Source organism: Erpetoichthys calabaricus, chromosome 11 (assembly GCF_900747795.2).
Source record: "Erpetoichthys calabaricus chromosome 11, fErpCal1.3, whole genome shotgun sequence".
In the NCBI taxonomy this organism is placed as follows: domain Eukaryota; kingdom Metazoa; phylum Chordata; class Cladistia; order Polypteriformes; family Polypteridae; genus Erpetoichthys; species Erpetoichthys calabaricus.
In genome coordinates this window covers 98,205,254-98,232,521 of record NC_041404.2, presented here as the reverse complement: position 1 = coordinate 98,232,521, position 27,268 = coordinate 98,205,254, and the positions used below count along the sequence as shown (strand labels likewise).

The 27,268-nt window shown below is 38.7% G+C and overlaps 2 protein-coding genes across 2 annotated transcripts in view; one reads left to right on the top strand and one right to left on the bottom strand.

The window, feature by feature from the left end:
- The window catches only part of uba1 (ubiquitin-like modifier activating enzyme 1), a 331,255-nt gene extending 317,201 nt beyond the window's left edge, over positions 1 to 14,054 (top strand). The window contains 1 exon segment of the mRNA XM_051933534.1: positions 12,715 to 14,054. Within this exon segment, the coding sequence (XP_051789494.1) occupies positions 12,715 to 12,850 (136 nt within the window). The 3' untranslated portion in view covers positions 12,851 to 14,054.
- A 6,211-nt stretch (positions 14,055 to 20,265) lies between these two features.
- LOC114661349 (tigger transposable element-derived protein 1-like) lies at positions 20,266 to 25,912 on the bottom strand. Its single transcript, XM_028814564.1, has 4 exons — positions 25,514 to 25,912; positions 24,365 to 25,432; positions 21,966 to 22,094; positions 20,266 to 20,304 (listed from the first exon to the last, which is right to left on the bottom strand). Exons 1-4 carry the CDS (start codon positions 25,910 to 25,912, stop codon positions 20,266 to 20,268), a joined length of 1,635 nt encoding a protein of 544 aa, XP_028670397.1.
- Between the last annotated feature and the right edge of the window lie 1,356 nt (positions 25,913 to 27,268).

Genomic DNA, 27,268 nt, shown 5'->3' with positions numbered 1-27,268 from the left:
CCAGCATCAAACCCAGAAGCTCTTGATTGGGCAGTTCTTAGGATTGCACTACGCAAGCAGTCGCATCAACTGCTTACCCGCAACCTGCTTTCTTTTTTCTTCTTGAATAAAAGCGCACTTGTTCTGTTGTACTTGTGAAAGTGTTTATTTGATATTTGGACTTCAGGCTTCACACCAGTCATTCTCAGTCACACACCCCACTCACATCCACATCCACAGTTATCCCAGTCTCGTTCGTGCACAAGTTTTATATACAATCATCACATTCAAATGTTAACAGTTCCCACACACAACTGCTGACTCCCAATCAAGAGCTTCTGGGTTCGATGCTAGCAGCTTCTCGAGTTTACCGCTTTGAGTAGAGAGCTGCTGTTATTGTTAATATTATACAATAAAAAACATACATTTGATTTACGTCTGTAACAACCATTGTAAATTTATAGTGCTTGTCAAAGTTAGCGTTCACGCTCGCCCCGATCTGACACTGCTCTTTTCAAATAAAGACGCGCTATAACAGAGGTGAACTCAGATCAGAGAAAACAGAAGCCCTCCCCGCAAGAAATGTCGACTCACAGTGTATGAATGGCGTATGGAAGAAGTGTGTTAAGCGTTATGTAAATACTTTTGCTGGATTTAACAGTGAACAAGAACTTGATGAGATTCGTGAAGAAATAGTGAAACTGTCAAAAGACCTTTCATTGGAATGTGAAATGGAAGATGTCGAGGAGTTGCTAGACCGGGAATCAGGTGAACTTATGAATGAAGAGCTGATAGAATTGGAAGAAGAAAGAGTGGCGGAAGAAGAAACAAGAGAATTGGAGTAAGACGAAGAGGAGGAGGTGCCACAAACAATGTTCACCACAAAGGGATTGTCAGAAGATTTATCTACTGAATAAACTCCTCGCTCATTTTGAAAAAATGGACCCAAATATTGAACGATTTGCGAGGATTGAACGGATGGCACGCAACACATTTCGTCCTTATTGCGAAATTTATGAAGAGAAAAAAAAAAACAAACAATTCAGACGAAGCTCACTATGTTTATGAAAAGAGCAACTCCTCCCATCCCCCCGTCCGCAGCCTCGCCTGATCTGATGAAGGCGATATCGACAACCCGCAGCCAAGCACCAGTGGTGCCAGGAATTAAATGTACAGTACAGTATTTCTTGTTTTGTACGTTTTCCACATATTAAACAAATTGTACTGTAGTATGCTGTGTTTGTCTTAGAAAGTAAGAAAATGTTGATAAAATATTACTTTAAGATGATTACAATATTATTACCCAGTCTAATATTCTTACCTTAAATTAACATAGGCCGACTTACGTCCAGATCGACTTACAACCAGTCAGTCGGAACCAATCGCGGTCGTAAGTCGACAAGTACCTGTATATGTGTATATATATATATTATATATATGTATATATATTGTATATATATGTATATATATATATTATATATATGTATATATATTGTATATATATGTATATATATATGGTATATATATGTATATATATATGTTATATATATGTATATATATATATATATATGTATATATATATATATATATATATATGTGTGTGTATATATATATATATATATATGTGTGTGTGTGTGTGTATATATATTATATGTGTATATATATATATATATATATATATATATATATATATATATATATATATATATATATATAATTAATACATATATATATATATAAAATATATGTGTATATGTATGTATATATATATATATATATATATATATATATATATATATATGACAGCAACACTCATAACAATGACAACACAGTTACATTGACAATCATGTTACATTATTTGTAAAATGTTTCCGTTACTTTTTCATAACCTCTTTAACACACTACTTCTCCTCTGCGAAGCGCGGGTATTTTGCTAGTATATATATATATATATATATATATATATATATATATATGTGTATATATGTGTGTGTATATATATATATATATATATATATATCTATATATATATGTGTGTGTATATATATATATATATATATATATATATATATATCTATATACATACACACACATATATATATATATATGTATATATGTGTGTGTGTGTATATATATATATATATATATATATATTCCACTGTACTGACTCAATCGGTTCTATGATTCTATAGCAGAAAGTGCTGTGTCAAAATTGTGATCGTTACTAGCACTTGTTGAGGCGATGCAAGGAATTGTCTTCACAACTTTGTTTATCCCTTCCCCCTCCTTTCCACACCCCCTTCCTGACAACATGTCACACAAATTAAGTCCTAGGCGGAATGCCAGTCCTTCACATGGCACAAACACTCCCTCCCATTTTGACAACCATGGCCCAATGGAAATTAACAAAAGATCTTTGGGACCGTATTGGTAAAAGGTAAAGAACAGGATGAGACTATAAATGATTTGCATCATCCTTAACACTAGAATTACCAGAGCCTACGATAAAATTTGTAGATCCGTCCCACCTTAAATCATTTTGCACCTTTCCATCAGCGTGTTTTGTCCTGTAAATGTGTCCAAAAACAGCAAGCAGCCTGCTATCACATCCCCCCCCCCCCCCCCCCCGCCTCAGTTTTCTCAGCTCAAGTCTGTTTACCTACGTGTCAGTTGTTCAGAGCTGTATCGTTATTTAGAACACATGCATTTCATGTGTGTTCCGTGTCTACAACATTCTATGTAAACACATTGTTAAAACAAACGTTTTTCATGTTTTAGTAATAATTGACAAAATGTAGACATGAAGTGTATAATGTGTGAAACCTGAATTCCAAATATCAAATATGTGGTAGTAGGCTGCTTGCTGCATATCGACACATTTACATGACAAAAGACGCTGATGGAGAGGTGCGAAGCGATTTAAGGTGGGACGGATCTACAAGTTTTTTCGTAAGCTCTGGTAATTCTAGTGTTAAAGAACTGCATGACATTTTAACAGTAACTATTTGCTTCCTTCATAACAATCCTTTTGTTTATTTCAGTTGGCTGAACTGTGTAACAGAATTGCAGATGGAAGCCATCTCTCATTGAAAGACCCCCCAACCAGTGTACATTTTACTGGAATACACATTTCTCCAGAAATATCACAGAATTTTTGGGATCATGGAATAATTAATTGTCCTTTATTCTGAAAGGTGTTTTTCACAAAGCAATAACAGATGCTTTTCGTCCTAATAATTGATCTTGTTTTTTCTTTGTTTAAACAGATGTATTTGTGGTGTTTTTTTTATGAAGAAGTCTAGTTTTCTTTGCTTACAGAAGCTAGTTACCATATACAGTTAGGTCCATAAATATTTGGACAGAGAAAACTTTTTTCTAATTTTGGTTCTGTACATTACCACAATGAATTTTAAATGAAACAACTCAGACGCAGTTGAAGTGCAGACTTTCAGCTTTAATTCAGTGGGGTGAACAAAATGATTTGCATAAAAATGTGAGGCAACAAAAGCATTTTTTAACACAATCCCTTCATTTCAGGGGCTCAAAAGTAATTGGACAATTGACTCAAAGGCTATTTCATGGGCAGGTTTGGGCAAGTCCGTCGTTATGTCATTATCAATTAGAGCAGATAAAAGGCCTGGAGTTGATTTGAGGTGTGGTGTTTGCATGTGGAATATTATGCTGTGAACAGACAACATGCAGTCAAGGTAGCTCTCCATGCAGGTGAAGAAGCCATCCTTAAGCTGCGAAAACAGAAAAAACCCATCCGAGAAATTGCTACAATATTACGAGTGGCAAAATCTACAGTTTGGTACATCCTGAGAAAGAAAGCAAGCATTGGTGAACTCAGCAACGCAAAAAGACCTGGGGCCTCATGTATAAACGGTGCGTACGCACAGAAATGTTGCGTAAAAACGTTTCCACGTTCAAATCGCGATGTATAAAACCTACACTTGGCGAAAAGCCATGCACTTTTCCACGGTACCTCATACCCTGTCGTACACAAGTTCTCCATTAGGTTTTGTAGACTGGCAGCAGCCATCATCAAAGCAGTGCTACTGTTGCTGTGTGGTTACCCTTTCTTAGATCCACATCCACGACGGCGGCTCAAGTGCTCCTTGTAGAACTGTTTGTACTTGCAAGTTACCGTGAGGTAATTGTACTTATGATAGTTATAATATTGCACATCCTGAGCCACTTTATAAAGCGCGTATTTACATATGATGACAATATAATTTTGAAGATGAAATGCAGCAAAATATGTTGATTATATTATACAGATAAAACTTTAACTTTAACTACATGGTGCCACAGCGCTAGGAAGCTTGAGCCTCGTGCACGGTTTGTTCCTGTCTCGCTCTGTTTTCATGCTGTGGCTGGCGTGACACTGGAAGGATAGATGGATAGAATAATTAAACATTACGAAGATATTTCGATGTTCCTTAAAAGTTTTGAAGAATCGGCGTTCTAAGCTTACAGATAGTTTAACGTCTATTACAAAGCTGATTGTGTGGCGATTGGGTATTTGGAGAAAGAAAAGTATGGACAGGAATTGGGGGTTAGTACGTTTGAAAAAGACAGTACTTCTGTAATAAAGCATTTCATTGAAAGTCGCGCATGGCACAACAAGCATCTTGCTGTAAGACATGAACAATCACTGTGCCACCGTGTTCCCATGTTTAATAACATGCTTTAACTCATATCATCATGAAGATATCACGTATACTTCTCAGTATTTTAATTACTCAGAGAGCTGTAATATTACGAACGTAATGGATTCTGTGTCCTGTCGAAGGAAGAGCACATAGTGATTCAGGCACATAGAGCACATATAAGATCAAATACACAACAAAGCATTTAATGTGCTACTTTAGTTACAATGGGATTTGAGAAACTAGTAAATTAAATGATTTTAAGATGAAGTTTATGATGTTCTACTTTAATGACAAAATTATGAAAAACTATGATTAAAAGTGGAAATTTTGAGATTAAAGTTGACATTTCGTGCTTTTTTCACACACTGTGTGCCTTTTTTTTCCACTGTACCCTAATAAGCTTTCATGTGACACTCAGATGGTGGGTTACGAGTCACCTTTTCACGCCGACTTTGATATGTGACGTTTTTATTTCAGGCACTGTGCGACTTTGTGAACTTGAGCTTTCGAGTTTCTCCGACACGCATTGTCACTCAAACAACTTCCTTTTGTTGTTTATATAACTGTTTAAACCAACAAATAGTATGTTTTTCTTTGCCTCCATTTGGTATTCGCTGAAATTCTTCTATTTTTCCTCGTACTTTTGCCATTGCCTTTTCACAGAACACTGGGCTTAAGGGCTATTTATATTGATTTGCATATTCAAAGAGGCGTAATTCTGGGAGGAGTAGGGGCGGGACAGCAAGCACGTGTGTTTATTTCCACACTGAGTGAGATTTATGTAGCGGAAGAACGCGGAAGTTGGTGAATGCACAGATTCCTGCATCTGGATTTTTCTGTGCTTAAGCACATTTCGGCTTTTGTGTGTTATAGTGCGAATTCTACGCACGGCGTTATGCATGAGGCCCCTGGACGTCCACGGAAGACAACAGTGGTGGATGATCGCAGAATCATTTCCATGGTGAAGAGAAACCCCTTCATAACAGCCAACCAAGTGAACAACACTCTCCAGGGGGTAGGCGTATCAATATCCAAATCTACAATAAAGAGAAGACTGCATGAAAGAATATACAGAGGGTGCACTGCAAGGTGCAAGCCACTCCTTAGCCTCATGAATTGAAAGGCTAGATTGGACTTTGCTAAAGAACATCTAAAAAAGCCAGCACAGTTCTGGAAAAAAATTCTTTGGACAGTTGAAACCAAGATCAACCTCTACCAGAATGATGGCAAGAAAAAAGTATGGAGAAGGTGTGGAACAGCTCATTATCCAAAGCAAACCACATCATCTGTAAAACACGGTGGAGGCAGTGTGATGGCTTGGGTGTGCATGGCTGCCAGTGGTACTGGGACACTAGTGTTTATTGATGATGCGACACAGGACAGAAGCAGCCGAATGAATTCTGAGGTGTTCAGAGACCTACTGTCTGCTCAAATCCAGCTAAATGCAGTCAAATTGATTGGGTGGCATTTCATGATACAGATGGACAATGACCCAAAACATACAGCCAAAGCAACCGAGGAGTTTATTAAAGCAAAGAAGTGGAAAATTCTTGAATGGCCAAGTCAGTCACCTGATTTTAACCCAATTGAGCATGCATTTCACTTGTTGAAGACTAAACTTTGGACAGAAAGGCCCACAAACAAACAGCAACTGAAAGCCGCTGCAGTAAAGGCCTGGCAGAGCATTAAAAAGGAGGAAACCCAGCATCTGGTGATGTCCATGAATTCAAGACTTCAGGCTGTCATTGCCAGCAAAGGGTTTTCAACCAAGTATTATAAATGAACATTTTATTTCCAGTTATTTAATTTGTCCAATTACTTTTGAGCCCCTGAAATGAAGGGATTGTGTTAAAAAAAATGCTTTAGTTGCCTCAGATTTTTATGCAATCATTTTGTTCACCCCACTGAATTAAAGCTGAAAGTCTGCACTTCAACTGCATCTGAGTTGTTTCATTTAAAATTCATTGTGGTAATGTACAGAACCAAAATTAGAAAAAAGTTGTCTCTGTCCAAATATTTATGGACCTCACTGTACATAAACCGTGTGAATAAACGTTTCTTGCAGGGAGGGCTCCTGTTCTTTTTCTCCACTGTAGAACCCTTATCCTCATCTGAGTTCACGTATGTTATAGCACATCTTTATTTGAAAACAGCAGTGTCAGATCGGGGGTAGCGTGAAGGTGACCAAGGGAATAAAACTGAATAAGAAACAGTAACCTTTTCAAGTACCATAAACTTACACTGGCTGTTATAGACTCAAATCAAATGTATTCTTTTATTGTACCATAGTAATAAAACAGCTCACTACTCAAAACGGTAATTCTGGGATGCAGCCGGAATCAAACCTGTGACCTCTTGATTATGAGTCAGCAGTTCTTAATGCTGCACCACCCAAGTGGTCGTGTCAGTGTCGTACCCTAACCCGATTTCTTTTTCTTTGGTTATATTCTTGAATAAAAGCGCACTTGATTTGTTATACTTGTACGTTTTGTGAAAGTGTTTTTGATATTTGGACTTCAGTCTTCACACACTAACTTAATGTCAAAATGTTGTTGTCAGTACTATAACATGGAAATCTTTGTTTTAGCTACATGCTCAACATTTCTTGCATTTCTCGCATTTCCTGTCATCATACATTTACATAGATCATTGTAGACGCAGAACACACATGAAATGCATGTATTCCACATAATGATACATTATTTACCCTATACAACTCCACGCACCTCACCCCCAGATAAACGAGACTTGAGCTGAGTTAACATTTTGTCCGAGTTGAGCTGCGGCAGTGGGGGGATGGGATAGCAGGCTGCTTGATACTTGTGCTGATCGACATATTTACAAAACAAAAGACACTAATGGAGAGGTGCGAAGGAATTTAAGGTGGCCCGGGATTACAAGTTTTTTCATAAGCTTCAGGGATTCTGGTGTTAAAAGGTTTGCATTCTCTTTCATTTTAACAGTAATGTGGCACATGTATGAGTTTTGGCAGCTCTGTAAAATAATATTATAAGAACATATACGGTTGAGCATTGATTCAATAGCACAACATGCTGTAGCAAAATTATGATCACTAGTAGCACTTGATGTTACAAAGAATTGTCTTTGCATGTTTGTAAGAGAATATAGAAGTACTTTTAAGGTAAAAAATAAAAAAAATTAAGATGAAAATTATTATTAAATGATCCATCCACCTTATATTACAATAATGTAGTAACATGCCAACTGCAGATTTCACTGTACCAATTTGGCAGAGTATAGTTGTACAGGTGCTGGTCATAAAACTAGAATATCATGACAAAGTTGATTTATTTCAGTAATTCCATTCAAAAAGTGAAACTTGTATATTAGATTCATTCATTACACACAGACTGATGTATTTCAAATTTATTTCTTTTAATGTTGATGATTATAACTGACAACTAATGAAAGTCCCAAATTCAGTATCTCGGAAAATTAGAATATCAATTAAGACCAATGCAAAAAAAGGATTTTTAGAAATGTTGGCCAACTGAAAGGTATGAACATGAAAAGTATGAGCATGTACAGCACTCAATATTTAGTTGGGGCTCCTTTGGCCTGGATTACTGCAGCAATGCAGCGTGGCATGGAGTCGATCAGTCTGTGGCACTGCTCAGGTGTTATGAGAGCCCATGTTGCTCTGATAGTGGGCTTCAGCTTTTCTGAATTGTTGGGTCTGGCGTATTGCATCTTCCTCTTAACAATACCCCATAGATTTTCTATGGGGTTAAGGTCAGGCGAGTTTGCTGGCCAATCAAGAACAGGGATTCCGTGGTCCTTAAACCAGGTACAGGTAGCTTTGGCACTGTGTGCAGGTGCCAGGTCCTGTTGGAAAATGAAATCTGCATCTCCATAAAGTTCGTCAGCAGCAGGAGGCATGAAGTGCTCTAAAACTTCCTGGTAGACGGCTGCATTGACCTTGGACCTCAGAAAACACAATGGACAAACACCAGCAGATGACATGGCACCCCAAACCATCACTGACTGTGGAACTTTACACTGGACCTCACGCAACGTGGATTCTGTGCCTCTCCTCTCTTCCTCCAGACTCTGGGACCTTGATTTCCAAAGGAAATGCAAAATTTACTTTCATCAGAGAACATAACTTTGGACCACTCAGCAGCAGTCCAGTCCTTTTTGTCTTTAGCCCAGGCGAGACGCTTCTGACACTGTCTCTTGTTCAAGAGTGGCTTGACACAAGGAATGCGACAGCTGAAACCCATGTCTTGCATACGTCTGTGCGTGGTGGTTCTTGAAGCACTGACTCCAGCTGCAGTCCACTCTTTGTGAATTTCCCCCACATTTTTGAATGGGTTTTGTTTCACAATCCTCTCCAGGGTGCGGTTATCCCTATTGCTTGTACACTTTTTTCTACCACATCTTGTCCTTCCCTTCGCCTCTCTATTAATGTGCTTGGACACAGAGCTCTGTTAACAGCCAGCCTCTTTAGCAATGACCTTTTGTGTCTTGCCCTCCTTGTGCAAGGTGTCAATGGTCGTCTTTTGGACAACTGTCAAGTCAGCAGTCTTCCCCATGATTGTGTAGCCTACAGAAATAGACTGAGAGACCATTTAAAGGCTTTTGCAGGTGTTTTGAGTTAATTTGCTTATTAGAGTGTGGCACCAGGTTTCTTCAATATTGAACCTTTTCACAATATTCTAATTTTCCGAGATACTGAATTTGGGACTTTCATTAGTTGTCAGTTTTAATCATCAATATTAAAAGAAATAAACATTTGAAATACATCAGTCTGTGTGTAATGAATGACTCTAATATACAAGTTTCACTTTTTGAATGGAATTACTGAAATAAATCAACTTTTGTCATGATATTCTAATTTTATGACCAGCACCTGTATAAGGCACAAGAGTTGTGAGTACAAGATCCCCATGATGGCATGCAGTAAATGAGTTAAGAGAATGAAAGCAATCTTTTTGATTAGCTCTGATATCACTAAGATTACGTTAAGCATCTAAACATCTCGGCCATCTAAGTAAGATCTAATTCATGCGACTAAGGTAGCGTACAGTATATTAACTGAATGTAAATTGAAAGAATGCAATTTGAAAAATAACTGTGGCACTCTAACTTGGGACTTTGTAACAAAGTCATTTTATCTTAAGTCCAAGTCAAGTTGCAAACAAGCAATTTACAAGTCAGATAAACTGAAACGTGTTTTCACTCTTACAATCTGTTTGCTTTGTTCTGAATCAGGACATTTTGTTACTTTGTTTTAATTTCCAGTTAGCCTGAGCATGTTCCACACTGTAAACTTTCCAGCAAACTAAACACATCAATAAATAACCTGTGGGCGTGTGATCATGGCAAGTATTTGCACACCACTGCATTTTTTTGTTAATTGAAATACTACTTGTAAAGTATGCGCCACTAAGTTTTTGCGCTGAAGACCACATTTCAAATAGCCAAGTGTACAATAGAAGAAAAGCTCTGCTGATGACATACACTGATGTCCTTCAGTTTTAAGACAGTAGACTTACCTTGTAACTTACACTTAACTGTATGATGTTGAGCATTTACTCTCCAGTTGCCACAATGTGAACTTAACCTCAACTTAGTTTATTTCAAATCGTATGTCTACTGTCTTTAATGTTGTTCATGTTAGTTATTAATGTTTATTTTGAAATGCTTGAATAACATTGAATAACATGTCAGTGTTAGTAGGCATAATGAGGGGACGGCCCACCTACCCTCATGATGTATTGTTACAATTTTTGATCAGCATTCTCACAAGGCATTGCCGTTAATTTACTTTTTTTTATATAAACATTTTCAACTGCCATCTAATCACGTGCACAAAAGAATCTGGGACTGAACTAGGTGACGCTCTGATTGAACAAGTAATTGTGTGAATCATCCATCCATCCGTCCATTATCCAACCCGCTATATCCTAACTACAGGGTCACGGGGGTCTGCTGGAGCCAATCCCAGCCAACACAGGGTGTAAGGCAGGAAACAAACCCCGGGCAAGGCGCCAGCCTACCGCAGATTGTGTGAATCATTTAATAAAAAATGGTTATATTTGCACCTATGTACATATATACATAATGTCATGCTAAATACACATTATCTCATGTCATTAAATCAGTACCTTGGTACCATACTGAGATCACCATTTCCAAAGGGTCTTAGCATGGTTGCTTTGGTCTGCACCACACCATCACGCCACAGTTTAGAAAAACTCGTCTAAACAAACTTGGTGTCACCTACCTCTGGTTGGAGGTTTAATGATTGAGAACTGGTAGTTTTTACAACTGAAAGTTTCAACATTACGAAACACACCTTTTCAACCTGTTTTTATAATTATATATTTTCTTTTTGTCTCTCACTGAGAAAAACTTAATAGAGTAAAAATGTAAATGTGATATGTAGTATTAATTCTTTTAATTTTCAGCAGACATTGTTTGATATAGTTTTTATTTATTTTTTTTTTACAAACAAACATCAGATTAATTTAAATAGTAGTGTAACTAAGATTACCACAGCAAAATAATCTTGTCACTGACAAGAAAATGGTAAATATTCACATTAATGTCCCTTTTTTTGCAATTGGTTATAATGGCTTTTACTAGTTTTATAATGAATTGGGAAGATTATTTTAAACAAGAATGCAACATCAGATATGCTAGTAAAAAATCTTTCTTCCAAGATATTGTTTAGCATTAATGGAACTCTCAATCCAAAACTCTCTATGGTAAACTTGATCCTTGATTGGCATGGAGCAAGCCAAGTGATGACACTTGGTTGCCTCAGTTGCCAAGCACGACTTTCCCAAGTCCTCTTTTAATTCAGTTTTATTCTTGGATTCTTCAATAAAAAATTGTTAATATGACATGTTGATGTGAATGTCTATATGCGAGGAAAAGTAAAATTCACCCTAGACCCTGTGGTGTCTGTTTGCTCAACAAGAAGAAATGACTGATCTGCGTTTGTGTGTCTGCTTTTATCCCTTCTGCGCTATCTTTTACAAGTACCGTACATTTACACCAGCTGTTACAGACTCAAATCAAATGTGTTGTAATAATAATAGCTAACTATTCAAAACGGTAAATGTGAGGAAGACCCGACCACATTCCTTACCTCTGCACCAGTGAAGTGATGCGTCTACCTCCTATTGATTGGTAGTTGGGCTTAAGTTTTCACACATTGCCAGTAATATGTAATTTGAACAGTTTCTTGTTCTTCGGTTATATTCTTGAATAAAAGCGCACTTGTTTTATTATACCTTTTGTGAAAGTGTTTGATATTTGGACTTCAGTCCTTACACATTTATACACTTCACGTCAACATTTTGTCAATTATTACTATAACATGAAAAAAGTTTCTGTTTTAGTTATGTGTTCAGCATTTCTTGTCTCGCAATACCCATGTGAAATGTAGGTATTCCATATAACAATATATTATTTACCCAATACAATTCAGACACCTAAACTCCTACATAAAGTGACTTCAGCTGCCTCGGTGAGGGGTACTTCAACATATTCCTAATGGTGTGTACGATATTTTTGAATTTTGTGTGTATAAAAATGTAAGGTAATGTCATGCTCTTTACTAATGGGCAAAATTAAGGTTTTTTTTTGGCTGCTGCTGCTTGTGCTGATTGGCACATTTGTAAAACAAAGATGCTTAGAGGGAATTTAAGTGGCCTGGGATTACGAATATTTTTGTAGCTTCAGTGAGTCTAGTGTTAAGATTGTTAACTTGGTAAGCTGCTTTCAACTGTTACTGCATTGTCAAGTACTTCAATAAGATTGCATTAGTTGATTCAAGTTTGTATTTATTTTTATTTTTCTAGCCCACAATCCCCCCCACCCCTTCACCCAGTTTGTAATAAGAATAAGGTCTACCAGAAAGAGCTTGTATCAACTTCAATAGCTTTAAGTAGTTGCTTGGTAAATATTGATTCTAAAAAGAGTAAAATAATGCTACATTTTGTAATAAAGAAGTTGAAATACCACTGTTGTTTTATTTTGTTTATGCATGTACTGTAAATTTAAAGTATCCATTATTTAACAGTTAATTTTTTTTTTGTTCCCTTAGGATGACGGAGATTGTGACGAAAGTGTCTAAAAAGAAGCTTGGCAAACATGTTAAGGCCCTTGTCTTTGAACTTTGTTGTAATGATGACACAGATGAAGATGTTGAGGTTCCCTATGTCAGATATACAATTCGTTGAGACCTCCAGTGGAGCAGAAGAGGGTCTGGCAAAGAAGGACAGATGAGAATTTCTGGGAGAGGACATACAATCTAGAGCAGAGGAGAAGGCTGCTGCAGGATTTGCTGCTGAGTTAAATGAAGCGATTTGTAGAATATGCCTAAGGAGGATAAACTGATTAAGCAGTGACTGGCATACATACTTTTAATACACAGAAATTAAAACCATTCTTTTAAACCAATGAATCATACATTGAAGTTTTCAGGGTTATCTTCTTAATGTTCCTTTTTTTATTTGTACTACGGTTTTATTTTTCAAATAAAAATGCATGGCGCTAAATTAAAGAGGAAAGCATCCTTCCTTGAAACATTAACTAGTGTGATACTTCCAGGCCTCAAATATGGGAAGGTTGTACTTTCTCGTACATTGTGGTCCAGTTAACTGCAGCATTTCTTTCATGATTCACTCGCAGCCTGTTTCTCTGTAGAATCTTTTTGTAGTAGCTTCAGTTAATGTCTCAAGTGTTTGAAATCTTCCATTAAACGTGCAGTTGCATGTATTTTTCAATTTTAGGTCTGCATCTTTTACACCACATATTAATAGCTGTCTGTCACAATACCATGATAACATATTCCTAATGGTGTGTATGATATTTTTGAATTTATTTTGTGTGTATAAAAATGTAAGGTAATGTCATGATCTTCACTAATGTGCAAAATTAAGTTTTTTTGGTGTCTTTTGCCTTTGTAAGAATTTTAATGTACAACCTGCTCCCCTGCAGAACCATATTGACTGCCAATTTAATCAGGATAATGTAATAATTAAATACATAATATATATATATATATATATATATATATATATATATATAAATAAAATATAAAAGGATGCAAATGTGGCAAGCACCAGCATGAATCTTTATAAAGTTCTCTCCCGAGTTAGCATCCCTGTCCTACCAAGCATTGCAGCTAAGTGTGTCTATATATATATATATATATATATATATATATATAAAATTTTTTGGTGGGGGGGGGGGGGGATTTGCTGGTCTGTGGTGAGCTCAGGCTCTGGTTGAGGCATGAAACATACTTACTAAGAACTCTTCTGCACCACCTTATAGACTTGAGTCTTTCTACTTTTTGTTTAATAATCAGATATGTAATAAAATGCAATTATTCTGTAACTGAAGCACATAGTGCAAGAATTATTAAAAATTAAGAACTTATCAGTTTTTTTGTTTCTTCATTAATCATTTATTTTTGCACACTTGTTTTTAACTTGGCACGGTTGTCACCTTTAACATGTTTTCAGTCTCTGATGTCTTGCTTTATCACTTCTATTTTTAATAATCTGCCACCTTAGTGAGGTTTGAAGGATGTCCTCCTGAGCAGCTCTTCTTTGTTCTCGCTGTAGCATTTTACTTGGGCTTAGACCAGAACCTTGGCTTGATTATTGTAGGACATGACACAAGTGTTCCTTCTTCGATGTTATTTTGAAACATGTTTCTTGAAACTGGCATGTCTGCAAGGCTATGTGACATGCCATTGTTTGGAAAATAATGTGTTATCCTGATCCCAAGCATAACATGCCATGAGCTATATGAATACAAGCCTACACACATAAAATTAATACAGCAAACTGGATTTTAAATGAATGGTTAAACAAGAATGGAAAGTAACCATTTGTTAGATGAATGGAGTAAAAAAGGGTGTAACAGCTTTGTTTTTGGGAATCTCAGCATGATTTAACCATTCACCAAGCTCACCATGCTATGTTAGGTTTATATTGCATATGCCATCCTCACATGGGAGAACCTTTTGCAAATGCCACCAACTTATTGTTTAGATGAATGGGATATACCAGGGGACAAGCTTGTGACAATAGTGACATGCAATGGAGCAAACAGAGCAAAAGTGGTAGATACAGTAAATTAATGGAAGGAATTAAGGGTGCAAGAGCCATTTTTTACTAGGTTATGTTAAATTGATGGAAGTATTTTCTTTGTTATGTTAAAATGTTTACTATATATTAATGCATAGTCTATGGGAGATTCTATTATAACCCCAACAAGCTAATCTGAAAATGGAATACTGTAATTAGATCTTGTCATTCTGATTACAGACTAAGTTCATGATCTGCATTGCACTTGGTAAGGCTTGGAGGGCAAACTGTTTCAAGCTGTACATACATACTAAATGAACTGAAGTGAAACCTTTGTAAGTTTGCCATTGAGAAGCACAAACTTTACGTATAGAAAGTAGCTGAAGTTAACATGAGAAAGATAACATCATAGTAAAAAAACTTTTTTGCCTTCTATTCTGTGTGTGAATAACTTTTTTTTTTTTTTTTTAAGTTTGTGATGTGTTCCTTTTTAAATTCTCACTAAACCTTTTTAAAACAAACTATATTGGGCTACAAAATTTCTTTTGTTACCTGTTTAACTCATGGTGGATCATCCCAACTCATAGCTGCTGGAAATCGAGAACCCGGAAAAGATGCAGCTACAAAGGTTAAGAGTGAGCAACACACAACAAGAGCAGGAGTTTTGCTTAGCAGTAAGCATGGGTTCAGACAAGGGAGGTCGTGTTTTACCAACTTGCTAGGATTCTGTGAAGAAGCAACCAAAGTTTATGATCAAAGAGGAGCATATGATATTTATGTTGGCTTTCAGAAAGAATTTGATAAGGTGCCACATGAAGGTTGGGCATCAAACTAAAAGAAGTGGGATTTAAGGGTGATGTTTTTAGATGGGTGCAGGATTGGCTCAGACACAGGAAGCAGAGGGTGATGGTACAAGGAACCTCATCAGAATTGGCTGATGTTAAAAGTGGTGTACCACAGGGGTCAGTGCTAGGGACAGTGCTATTTTTAATTTATACAGTGGTTATAGAAAAGAGGCACCCCCTTTGAAATATTCCCATTTTTTTGCTTTACAGCCTTAAATGAGAACACAAACCAAGAATATGTCTTCCCGTTTATATAAATGTAAAGTAATTTAGGTTGGAATATGAGTAACAAGCTGGTTCAAGTTTTTAACATTAGGAAGTTTTCCTTTACACAGAGAAGCATAGACACTTGGAATAAGCTACCATGTAGCTCCCTGTTGCATTCAGGAGCCTCTTGAACATGACACCATTGATAGTCATGACCGGGATGAGCCGGGCAAATGAGGACACAACACAATGCAAGGGGATGGTGTAAGAGGCTTCAGTGCTTTTATTAAAAACAGCCACCCAGTGCCCAAATTGCAGTACTCAAAAATTCAATACATAAATGAATAATCCGTGAAAGTGGAGGTTAAAATCCAAATAAATTGAAAAGCCATTAAAAATGATTTAAAAAAAGGGGGGTGTGTAGAAAAAAATTGTCTTTAAAAAGCAAATTCCCGGTCTTTCCTTCAATACCAATGTCTCCTTTGCCAGAAATCACACAAGAAGTGTCGCAATGAGCTTTAACAGGACCTGCCTTTTGATAGCCCCCACCCTTGATTCTAAGAAGACAAAGAAAACTCCCAAAAAAAAAACCCTTGTAGCGAAATAAAAATGGAAGAAACCTTAGAAAAGGCAGTTCAAAGAGAGACTCCAGGCTACAAAAAGAGAAAGGCAGTTCAAAGAGAGACAGACCCCTTTCCAGGGGGGTATTTTCCATATGTCGCTTAAATCATCCGAGATCAGATGCCTCATCTTGGATGAGTTAATGCCAGTGAAACTCATTCGGGATAGGTCGGTTTTTCAAACGCAGCCATGTAGTAGATTAGTCTAGCTGAATCTAATCATTCGAGATGAACGCGTGCGCCTGCGCTGATTGAAAAGCCCATATATATTGAGTCTAGAAAACATGATCAGTAAGTCTTTGATAGGCTGTAACAAAATGACGAAAGAACGGGCGCATTTGTTTCCACAAAAGCGGTGCGGGACCTTTTTATTCAAAGGACATGAAGAATTTAAAGATTTAATATGCACAAGGGGTAACACTGCAAAAGCAGCCTAAACCAGAAAAGACGGCTGGCAAAAAGTGGCCGACAAATTAAATGCTAAGTAGTGTGCATTGTATTTACTGAATGCACCATTTAATTTCCTGTGTGTCAGATTATTATTTAATATGTCATAATTTCAGATCAGACGTGAGCACAAGGAGAACACGGGAATAGGTCACAGTGAAGTACAAGAATATACTTCAAACTGGTAAATATTGGTATATAACTATTTAAAGAATTGTTGACATAAAGAATCATATATAATGTAAAGAACATTAATTTTAAAGCTAATAAGAAGGCAGACAAGCAAAAAACAGGTGGAGGTCCACGTGGTCCAGACCTAACCCCTGCTGAAGAGTTGGCTGTCCATCAAAATGCCCATCGCCCTGTTTCTGAGGACATTCCAGGGGGAAGCACCTCCTCAGAACCAGTGACAGGATGCAGTGGTCACTTCATTTCAGGTAAAGGATGGTCATTGCATATATTTGTACTCGATGTGTGCCATAGGTAGGTTCCATATAGCCCTCTTTTTTTTGGGTCAGTTGCAGGGAATGTCATATCCCTTGAACCTGTGTCTGACCAACGAGATATTGACAAAGGTCAAATATTTGAGGAAGACACTGTGTCTGATTATTCATCAAGAGGAGAGGTACATTTTCCAAATAATGTTTGATCAAACTCCACTGTGATCAGTCCCATGTGCCCCAATCACATTTGGAAACCCTGGGTAATGAGAATGTTAGGCTGATTGTGAGATTCTTCATGGAACTGTGGGTGTTTTTACCTGTGTATTACCTACCTGCAATGTCATGAAATGCCTCTTTTGTCTGCACACGCAGGTGTCCAGGAAACACTATGAAAACCCGAAGGAAATATTTCAGAGCCAAACAGACTTTACGAATTGCCTGGCAAACTGCACTTTAAGATAGATTTTCCGCATCGCCTACAGTATATAAAAAAAGTGCCTCTTGCAAAAAACCTCAAAGCAATGCATACTGGCTGTGTGGTTGTGAGAGCCCAACTTCACCGAGTTTGACTTCGAATATAAGGTCCTAATAAATTTTTGAGGTACAATATTCCCCCTCGGCTTCAAAAAGAATTTCCTCTGGCAGCAATAAAGGATCTTGCCGATAGCGCAAACCCCTCTCTATATGAAATTCTCTTCTTATAATTTGCGTGCCAATATCAATTGGTCGCTCATTCATGAACGGCGAAGTCATGACTAAATGAATTCCACGCATGGACACTGATTAAGCGTGTGAGCTAATCCTTGTTTACATAGAACAAACCTGCTCCAAGCAGGTTTAAGGATTAGGATGTGTTGCTATGACAACTGGATCTGACTATAACAGATCCAGGATCATGCCATATCGTCAACAATTACATCCGGCTAAACGAGTAATCCACGTACGAAAAATACCCCCAGGTAGGTTAGGTGTGCAGTACATGTCAAAAAAGGGGTAAATACAATACACAGAACAAAAGTAATCCTCAACACAATGTAATAGCAATAGAAATATTACAAGTACAGAGCAGAATTCAACAGTAGATATCACATAATAGGATCTGGATTTGTTCAAATTAAGCTGAACATCAAGCTGCCTCCCCCAATTCGGCATTCCACAGATGAGTCAGCGCTGGGCCAGCCAATCTGAATAAAGTACCCCTCTCCCCAATGATTCCAGCAATCCTCCATCAGAGATGACTTTTCATTAGGCAAGCAAAACTACTTGACAATAGGGCCGTGGCACCAAGTGCCACATTTGAGTACTGAGAGGAAAAACAGAATAGGTGAGGGTTAGTAACAAATTATAATTATCATATTACTTATGTTTTAATGTTAATAACTAACAACAGAGATGCAGTCTGTACAGTTAATCAGCAGCTTTAGTAAGGATATGTTAAACTGAAGTAGTGAGTCTTCAGCCGGGATTTAAAAGCTGAGACCGAAGGGGCATCCCTTATAGTAGCAGGCAGACCATTCCACAGTTTAGGGGCTCTGTAACTAAAAGCTCGACCTCCCATTGTTATTTTATTAATCATTGGAGTCATAAGCAGACCAGCATCTTGAGATCTTAATGTGCACTCTGGTTTGTAAATAATGATAAGCTCAGATAAGTAAGCCGGACCTTGGCCATTTAAGACTTTATATGCTAAAAGGAGGATTTTGAAATCTGCCCTAAACTTAACCGGGAGCCAGTGTAAGGATTTAAGAACTGAAGTTATGTGATCGTATTTTCTTGTTCTTATAATAATTCTTGCAGCAGCATTTTCGATTAACTGGAAGCTGTATGAAGAACAGTTTGAACATCCAGTGAACACCGCATTGCAGTAGTCGATCCTATTAAAAATAAATGCGTGAATTAATTTCTCAGAATCCTGTTTATTTAGAAAGCGCCTTAATTTCCCAACATTTTTAAGATGGAAGAAACATAATTTAGAAAGCTTTGTAATGTGCGCTTTAAATGACATGCTAGAGTCAAAGATAATTCCTAGATTGCGGGCTGATACAGGAAAATTAATGGTGATTCCAACTGAGTTAAATGATGACAAAATATTACTGTGATCAGCGTCATTTCCTCCAATAATTAACATCTCTGTTTTATCGGTGTTTAAAGACAAGCAGTTCTCATCCATCCACTCCTTTAATTCACTAACACAACTAATTAAGGACAACATTGGAGACACTTTATTTGGTCTAACATAAAGGAACTGTGTGTCATCAATTGGGACCTTCAAAGCAGCAGAAACTTTTCTGTAACCTTCCCCAGATATGTGCCTCGAGACAATCCTGTCTCGAAGGTCTACAGACAATTCCTTTGACTTCATGCTTGGTTTGTGCTCTGACATGAACTGTCAACTGCAGGACCTTATATAGACAGGTGTGTGCCTTTCCAAATCATGTCCAATCAACTGAATTTACCACAGGTGGACTCCAGTTAAGCTGCAGAAACATCTCAAGGATGATCAGGGGAAACAGGATGCACCTGAGCTCAATTTTGAGCTTCATGGCAAAGGCTGTGAATACTTATGTACATGTGCTTTCTCAATTTTTTTATTTTTAATAAATTTGCAAAAATCTCAAGTAAACTTTTTTCACGTTGTCATTATGGGGTGTTGTGTGTAGAATTCTGAGGAAAAAAATGAATTTAATCCATTTTGGAATAAGGCTGTAACATAACAAAATGTGGAAAAAGTGATGCGCTGTGAATACTTTCCGGATGCACTGTATATATATATGTGTGTGTGTGTTATGGTGTATGAAATCTGTACATTTTGGTTTAATTTTCCATTATATTTTGTTCAAGACAAGACATCAGATGAACTACATTTACGACAAATCAAGGCATATCCTCTTCTCTTACACCTCACTTTTATAACAGTTGTTCATAGCACAGTGCTAAAATGGTTTTTCAGCCTGGGAAAGAATGCTGAGCCATGCCTCAGGCTATTGATTATTTTATGGAAGGACATCTGGGGCAACAATTTGGTTTACAGCCTGGGAAAGATGGACATGAGGCAATATCAAAGAACTTTATTATCTGGGAAAAGATAGATTAAAGAGTTTGAGCAAAACTCATCAATCATATTGACAGCCATCCAATCAGGTGTATGTGTTGTGAAACCACAGCATGACATTTCATAATAAATATGCCTCATTTGAAAGTAACATCAGAAGAAGAAAGTAGGGGAGGAGAAGAAGAAGAGGACATCACTGGTCGTCAGAAAAGCATCATGAACATCGATTGCTAAATCAAACGCCGCCCTGGGACATTCATCCTTGTCATCTGTAACTTTTTCGTAAGCTTTTTCTAAAGACTATATATATTCAGACTTTCCTATCAGTACCTATTTTCTATTATTCTTTGTTCCAGTGGTATTATTATTATTCTTGTAATAAATACCATGCTGCTTTTAACTTTCTACGTTTTGTCTTAATGTCTATGGAGTGATTGAAGTAATAAGTGTGACAGATAAGGGTGCTCTCGCTCCCTTGAACCCTCGGACAATACGCCAGACACCGGATAAAAGTCCAAATATGATATTTATTATAATAATACTGTGCACAAAGCACCACCACTCCACAAATCTCCAATAAACCATACACAATAAACAAATCACAATAATCCTCCACTCCCAGACGCTTAGCCACCCTGCCTCTCAACTCAGCTCAACGTCTGGGATCTCCCAAAGTCCTTTTATAGTCTGTGACCCGGAAGTGCTTCTGAACCCTCAGTCCATGTGACTTCTTAGCACTTCCGGGTTAGATCAAAACTCTTCTTTTTCATCCCGGAAGCACGTCATTTCTTCTGCCCATGTGACTGGGACGTACTTCTGGGGTGTAGGGAAAATAGTCCTTTCTCTTCCCTGCAGCGTCCTCTAGTGGCCCCCATGGTATCCAGCAGGGCTGCGAATTAAAAGTTCACTGTCCATAATTCCCTGTTGGTACTTCCACTCTACAGGGAGGGCTCCACCTAGCTGCCTGGGAGTATTGGCCGGGATGAATGACCGGCCATATCCCACAGTTCCCTCCCCTCAACGAAGCCCAGTGGGGCAGAGCGTCCAGCCCTGCGAGGGACGTCTTCCTCCAGGAGGATCCATGGGTCGGGTCGTAAAGACTCCCCGGAGAACCTAGGGGGAACGTTGTATAGGGAACCCCTCTGATCCCCTGTCCTCCGAGGACAACTTCGCCATACATGGCCCGGCCGGCGGCAGTAGTAGCATAGCCGTTGTCCTCCCATTTGTATCCCTCTGCGAGACTGGAAACACATAGGAAACTCTGGCTCCACCCCTTTTCCCGCCGAAGAGGGTTCTACGGCCGCCTCTGATGTCCCAGTTCTCTTTTCTATTTTGTCAGGAGATCTGCGCTTCATTTTTGGGATCTCCTATTTAATCTGGGGCTTATCCACAGTTTGGGTCTCTCTATGTGTATGAGAAAGCCCATTTACTGTCTGAATCTCCTTTGATTTATATATGACCGGTATTGGTGTCTTCAGTGTCGCATCACTCCGGCTTGATCAACCCTTCCACCAAGCACCTGGTCCACGTTTCCGCCTCTCTTGTAAGGCTCGCGGTGACTTGGCACCCGCTACTAAGTAATTGCGGGCCCGGTTCACACTGCGTCCCTATTTCATTATATACGGTACCGGTTGAACTCACCTGTACCACCGCATTTATCATGACGGGAGGCTCCCGACCAAATCGCCGTAGGTACTTGTCTACCTTTTTCAACGGTGCTTCAGCCGCTGCACCCAGCTCCTCCACGATCTTCTTTATCATAGTGACAATCTGCAAAAAACTGTGCACGGGCTGAAGCAACTTCTCCAAGCACATCCAAAAAGTTATTTAATTCAGCCGGAGGTATGCTCAGGTGATCACTAGCCTTACCCTCCGGCTGGGAGCCAACGAGGACGCCCACTCCTGGCACGTGCTCTGACGGGTTCCGCAAGGGAACCTGGGATTTAGAGTTCCTTCCGGAGGTCCGTGGTGCCACTTTCGGCTGACTGCGATCCGTCCGTCCCAATTTATCGACGGACCGTTCAGTCATTTCCCGGACCTCCTTACCTTTTTATAGGGAGAGCGGTGCTTCGCTCGCCTCCCCTTTCCCTTTCAGAAAACCAAGTCCGTCTTTTCCTGGGTGAAGCCATAAGCAGTCGGACGCGGACCTCCTCCATCCCACAAACCTTTGGGATGGGTCACGTGTCCCTTGGTTTTGTTTGTCTGCCTTAACGAGAGCACACCACCGTCTTCAGGATGTTCTTCTGCCTTCTGCAGAGCCTCCGGATGGACATTTGGGAGGTATGTGCACGAGACAAAATGTGTTATTTTAAAAAGGTTTTCAAACGCTTCCCTGGTACATACCTCATTTAAGTCGTCCTCCTCTGGATGTTTCTCCCGAGATGTGTAGCCGCTCCATGGCTCGTCTTGAGCGTAGGCAATATTGAACACAGGACCTCCACTTGGGCTGTCGCTCTGCTTAAGTTTTTTCTTCCCCATGACGTCCTTGGTAAAGGTGAGGTTCGGCGATTTTTCTCTGCCTGTCATGACGCTGCCTTCTTAGGTTCTGTCCACAGTAAATTTTTTAAATACAGGTCCTCTGCCAAACCGAGGGCCAGAGAATCCTGCCGACTACGCCAACTGTGACAGATAAGGGCGCTCTCGCTCCCTTGAACCCTCGGACAATACGCCAGACACCGGATAAAAGTCCAAATATGATATTTATTATAATAATACTGTGCACAAAGCACCACCACTCCACAAATCTCCAATAAACCATACACAATAAATAAATCACAATAATCCTCCACTCCCAGACGCTTAGTCACCCTGCCTCTCAACTCAGCTCAACGTCTGGGATCTCCCAAAGTCCTTTTATAGTCTGTGACCTGGAAGTGCTTCTGAACCCTCAGTCCATGTGACTTCTTAGCACTTCTGGGTCAGATCAAAACTCTTCTTTTTCATCCCGGAAGCACATCATTTCTTCTGCCCATGTGACTGGGACGTACTTCCAGGGTGTAGGGAAAATAGTCCTTACTCCTCCCTGCAGTGTCCTCTGGTGGCCCTCATGGTATCCAGCAGGGCTGCGAATTAAAAGTCCACTGTCCATAATTCCCTGCTGGCATTCGGGGCACTTCTACACTACAGGGAGGGCTCCACCTAGCAGCCTGGGGGTATTGGCCGGGATGAATGGCCGGCCATATCCCACATAAGTCAGATTTCTTTGAGCACCTGGAGCAGCCGGACATTTGCCATTATTTCTGTGCTGCGAGGTTTATTTTGGCTGCAAGTGAAGAGCTCCACTCAATAGTAGGGACAGTATGAGAAGAAGGCATTCTTGGCTGATAAATGGCCTATAGTCAACAGTGCTGTATCTTTGTATGTTTAAATGTATTCTTGTAGACCAAAAGTAATATTTAGGTCTGAGATATCACTAAAACATCGTATGTTGTTCGTGCCGATAATAAGTAAGTCTCTTGAAGTGCTGAGTGACAGGCTGTGTTATACCTGAAGTACTTGTGTGGTTTTAAGTGCTAAAGGTTAATTAGCGTGTGTGTGTGTCATTCATGGGGCACTGTATGTATGCGTATAGCTACTGTATGTATGTGTGTGTTCATCTTAAAGTGCAACAGTAGACCAACCCGATAATGAACTTGACGAGAACACTTACCCTTGAGAAAACAGGTACAGTGGTGCCTCACACAACAAACTTAATTCGTTCCAGGAGCAAGTTTGTTATGCGAAAAGTTCGTTATGTGAAACGCGTTTTCCCATAACAATACATGTTAAAAAAAATAATTCGTTCTGTAGCATAAAATATGCTAAGATGACATAAAAAAAGATAAATTTTTTGTTATTATTTTTATTTAGATACATCTAAAAACATAATTTTTTTTTAAAAAAACACACATTTTTTTTAATTTTAAGACAGACTAAGTAGAGTCTACCGAATCTTGCACATCTTCATCCATTTTCTGCTTTTTGGCCGATGGTTTCATGAAAAACCTGTCCAAAGTCGTTTGTTTTTCTCTTTTCTTCAACATCTGCCGGAAATAACGGACAAGAGTATCGGAGTAAAGATCGTTGATCCTGTTTGCTTCAGCTGAATCCGGATAGTGGGCATTGGTAAACTCCTGAACTGCTTTCCATTTGACCAGGATGTTCTTGATGTCAGCAGTTGGGATTGATTGATTGTTTGATTGTTGCTCCTCGTTATCAGATGACGCTTCCCTTTGAGCATTGTCCTGTTGCTGGACCAGAAGTGCTTGGAGCTCTTCAGTTGTCAGCTCTTCTTCGTGTTCCTCAATAAGCTCCTCTACATCCTCTTCCTCTACCTCTAATTCCAACCTTTGGGCCACTGTGATGATGTCCTTCACCACTTCTGTGTCATCAACTACTGCTTCTTCCTGGGTCCACGAAGGCACAAGCATCTTCCAAGCAGAAATGAGGGTCCTTTGTGACACTTCTTCCCAGGCCTTCTGTATAAGTCGTATTGCCATAAGGACATCAAATTTCTCCTTCCAAAACTTTCGGACAGTCATATTGTCTCCACCAAACTCGCATTCTTCAAACACCTTATTAAAGAGGGCTCTAGTGTAGAGTTTTTTAAAGTTCGCAATAACTTGCTGATCCATTGGCTGAAGAATGGATGTGGTGTTTGGTGGCAAATTCTGCACCTTGATAAAAGGATAATTTTCCTGCAATATTTCCTCTAGGTCTTTTGAGTGAGAAGGGGCATTGTCAAGTATCAGAAGGGCTTTGAGCGGCAGTTCTTTTTCCAGCAAGAATTTCTTCACGGCAGGAGCAAAGGTTTCCAGAATCCATTCGTTTAAGATAACTTGGGTCACCCAGGCTTTTTGATTGGACTTCCAATGGACGGGCAGTTTGGACTTAATAACGTTATTTTTCTTGAAAATTCTGGGATTTTCAGAGTGATAAACCAATAGAGGTTTGATCTTGAGGTCTCCGCTGGCATTAGACGAAAACATAAGGGTAAGTCTGTCCTTCATGGCTTTGTGTCCTGGCAATTTCTTCTCCTCTTTTGTAATGAAGGTTCTGCTCGGCATTCTTTTCCAGAAAAGACCCGTTTCATCGGCATTGAACACTTGTTGTGGGCAGTATCCTTCATCCTTAATACATTTTTGAAAGTTAATAGAGAACTTTTCTGCTTCTTTCTTGTCAGCACTGCCAGCCTCACCATGCATAGTAACGCTGTGGATTCCACACCTTTTCTTAAATCTAAAAAACCACCCCCTGCTGGCTTTGAATTCTTCTTCATTATCTTGATTGCTGCTACTTCCAGGGACGTTTTTCTTTAGATCGTCATAAATTCTCTTGGCTTTGTGACAGATAATATCTTGGGTTGTTACGTCACCTTTCACCTGCCTGTCCTTAATCCAAATCGCTAATAGCCTCTCCATTTCCTCGTGGATTGAAGACCTATGTTTTTCATGAAATAGTTTTGATACTCCTTTGGCTACTTTGGCTGATTTGATTGCATCCTTATTTGTCAAAATGGTGAAAATGGTGGTCTTGCTGAGGCCAAACTCTTTGACGAGGTCACACTGTTTTACCCCACATTCACTCCTTCTAATTATTTCCTGTTTCATTTCAACAGAAATCACCTTCCTGCTTTTTTTAGAAGCCATGATATAAAAAAAATATTGAGTTTAACTTAAAAGGACGACTGCCGTGATACGTGCGTGATTTAATTCGTAATGAAGAAAGATTGCCGCGATACGTGCTTAAGTTAAGCGCAGTGACTAACGACTGCCTGCAGTGCCTGCGCGGAAGGATGCAATACATCGGCAGCGATCGTGGAAGCTCGGGCGAAGCAGTCGTGGAAGCTCGGGCAAAGCGGTCGTGGAAGCTCGGGCGACTTCGTTGTGTGAAACGAAGTTCGTTGTATGAATCATGAAATGAAGTTCGTTGTGTGCAGCGTTCGCTGTGCGAGGCGTTCTTTATGCGAGGCACCACTGTAAAGGGTAAATAGAGGGAACTACTACGGTAATACTATATACTATATATATATATATATATATATATATATATATATATATATATATATATATATATATATATATATATATGTATATATATATATATATATATATATATATAGTACTAGGGTGTTGTACCGTGTTAGCCATTATGAATGTAGAGAAAAGCCAAGCAAAATGACACCTTTTATTGGCTAACTAGAAAGATTACAATATGCAAGCTTTCGAGGCAACTCAGGCCCCTTCTTCAGGCAAGATGTAATGATATAGTAATAAATTTTATTTGTATTGCACTTTATATTTTAGCAATCTCAAAGTGCTACAGAGTCAAAAAAAAAAAAAAAAAAAAAAAATATATATATATATATATATATATATATATATATATATATATATATATATATATATATATATATATATATATATATATACACTAGCAAAATACCCGCGCTTCGCAGCGGCGAAGTACTGCTTTAAAATTTTTATTAAGAAGAAAAGTAAACCTTTTTAAACTGAGGAAAAATATACCAACAATTATTTGTTAAAGATCTCTTTGTATACCACGTTGTCAGTTTGGCCCTCCGGTTGTAATATGACCAAGTTGTGTGCTGAGCTTACTCTTGACCATGCAACATATAGTTGGCCATGTGAAAAGCAATCTTGCATCAAATCAATGCCAACCTTTTGTAGGGTCTGTCCCTAAGATTTATTAATTGTCATTTCAAAGCAGAGCCTTACTGGAAATTGGAGGCGTTTGAATTGAAATGGGTTTTATCGATAACTTCGCTTCCAGCTTTTGAGAGTTTAAACATTCATAAACATCAAAGTGCCCACTACTGAAATCGTCACCTGTGAATCTAAGATGTTTAAGAGGCATTGGCGGTTGTCCAAAGGTGTAAAATATTTGGCCATTTCGGTACACTTGAAAGCGACAACTGAACAATTCAGCGGCAGCCATCAACTCAC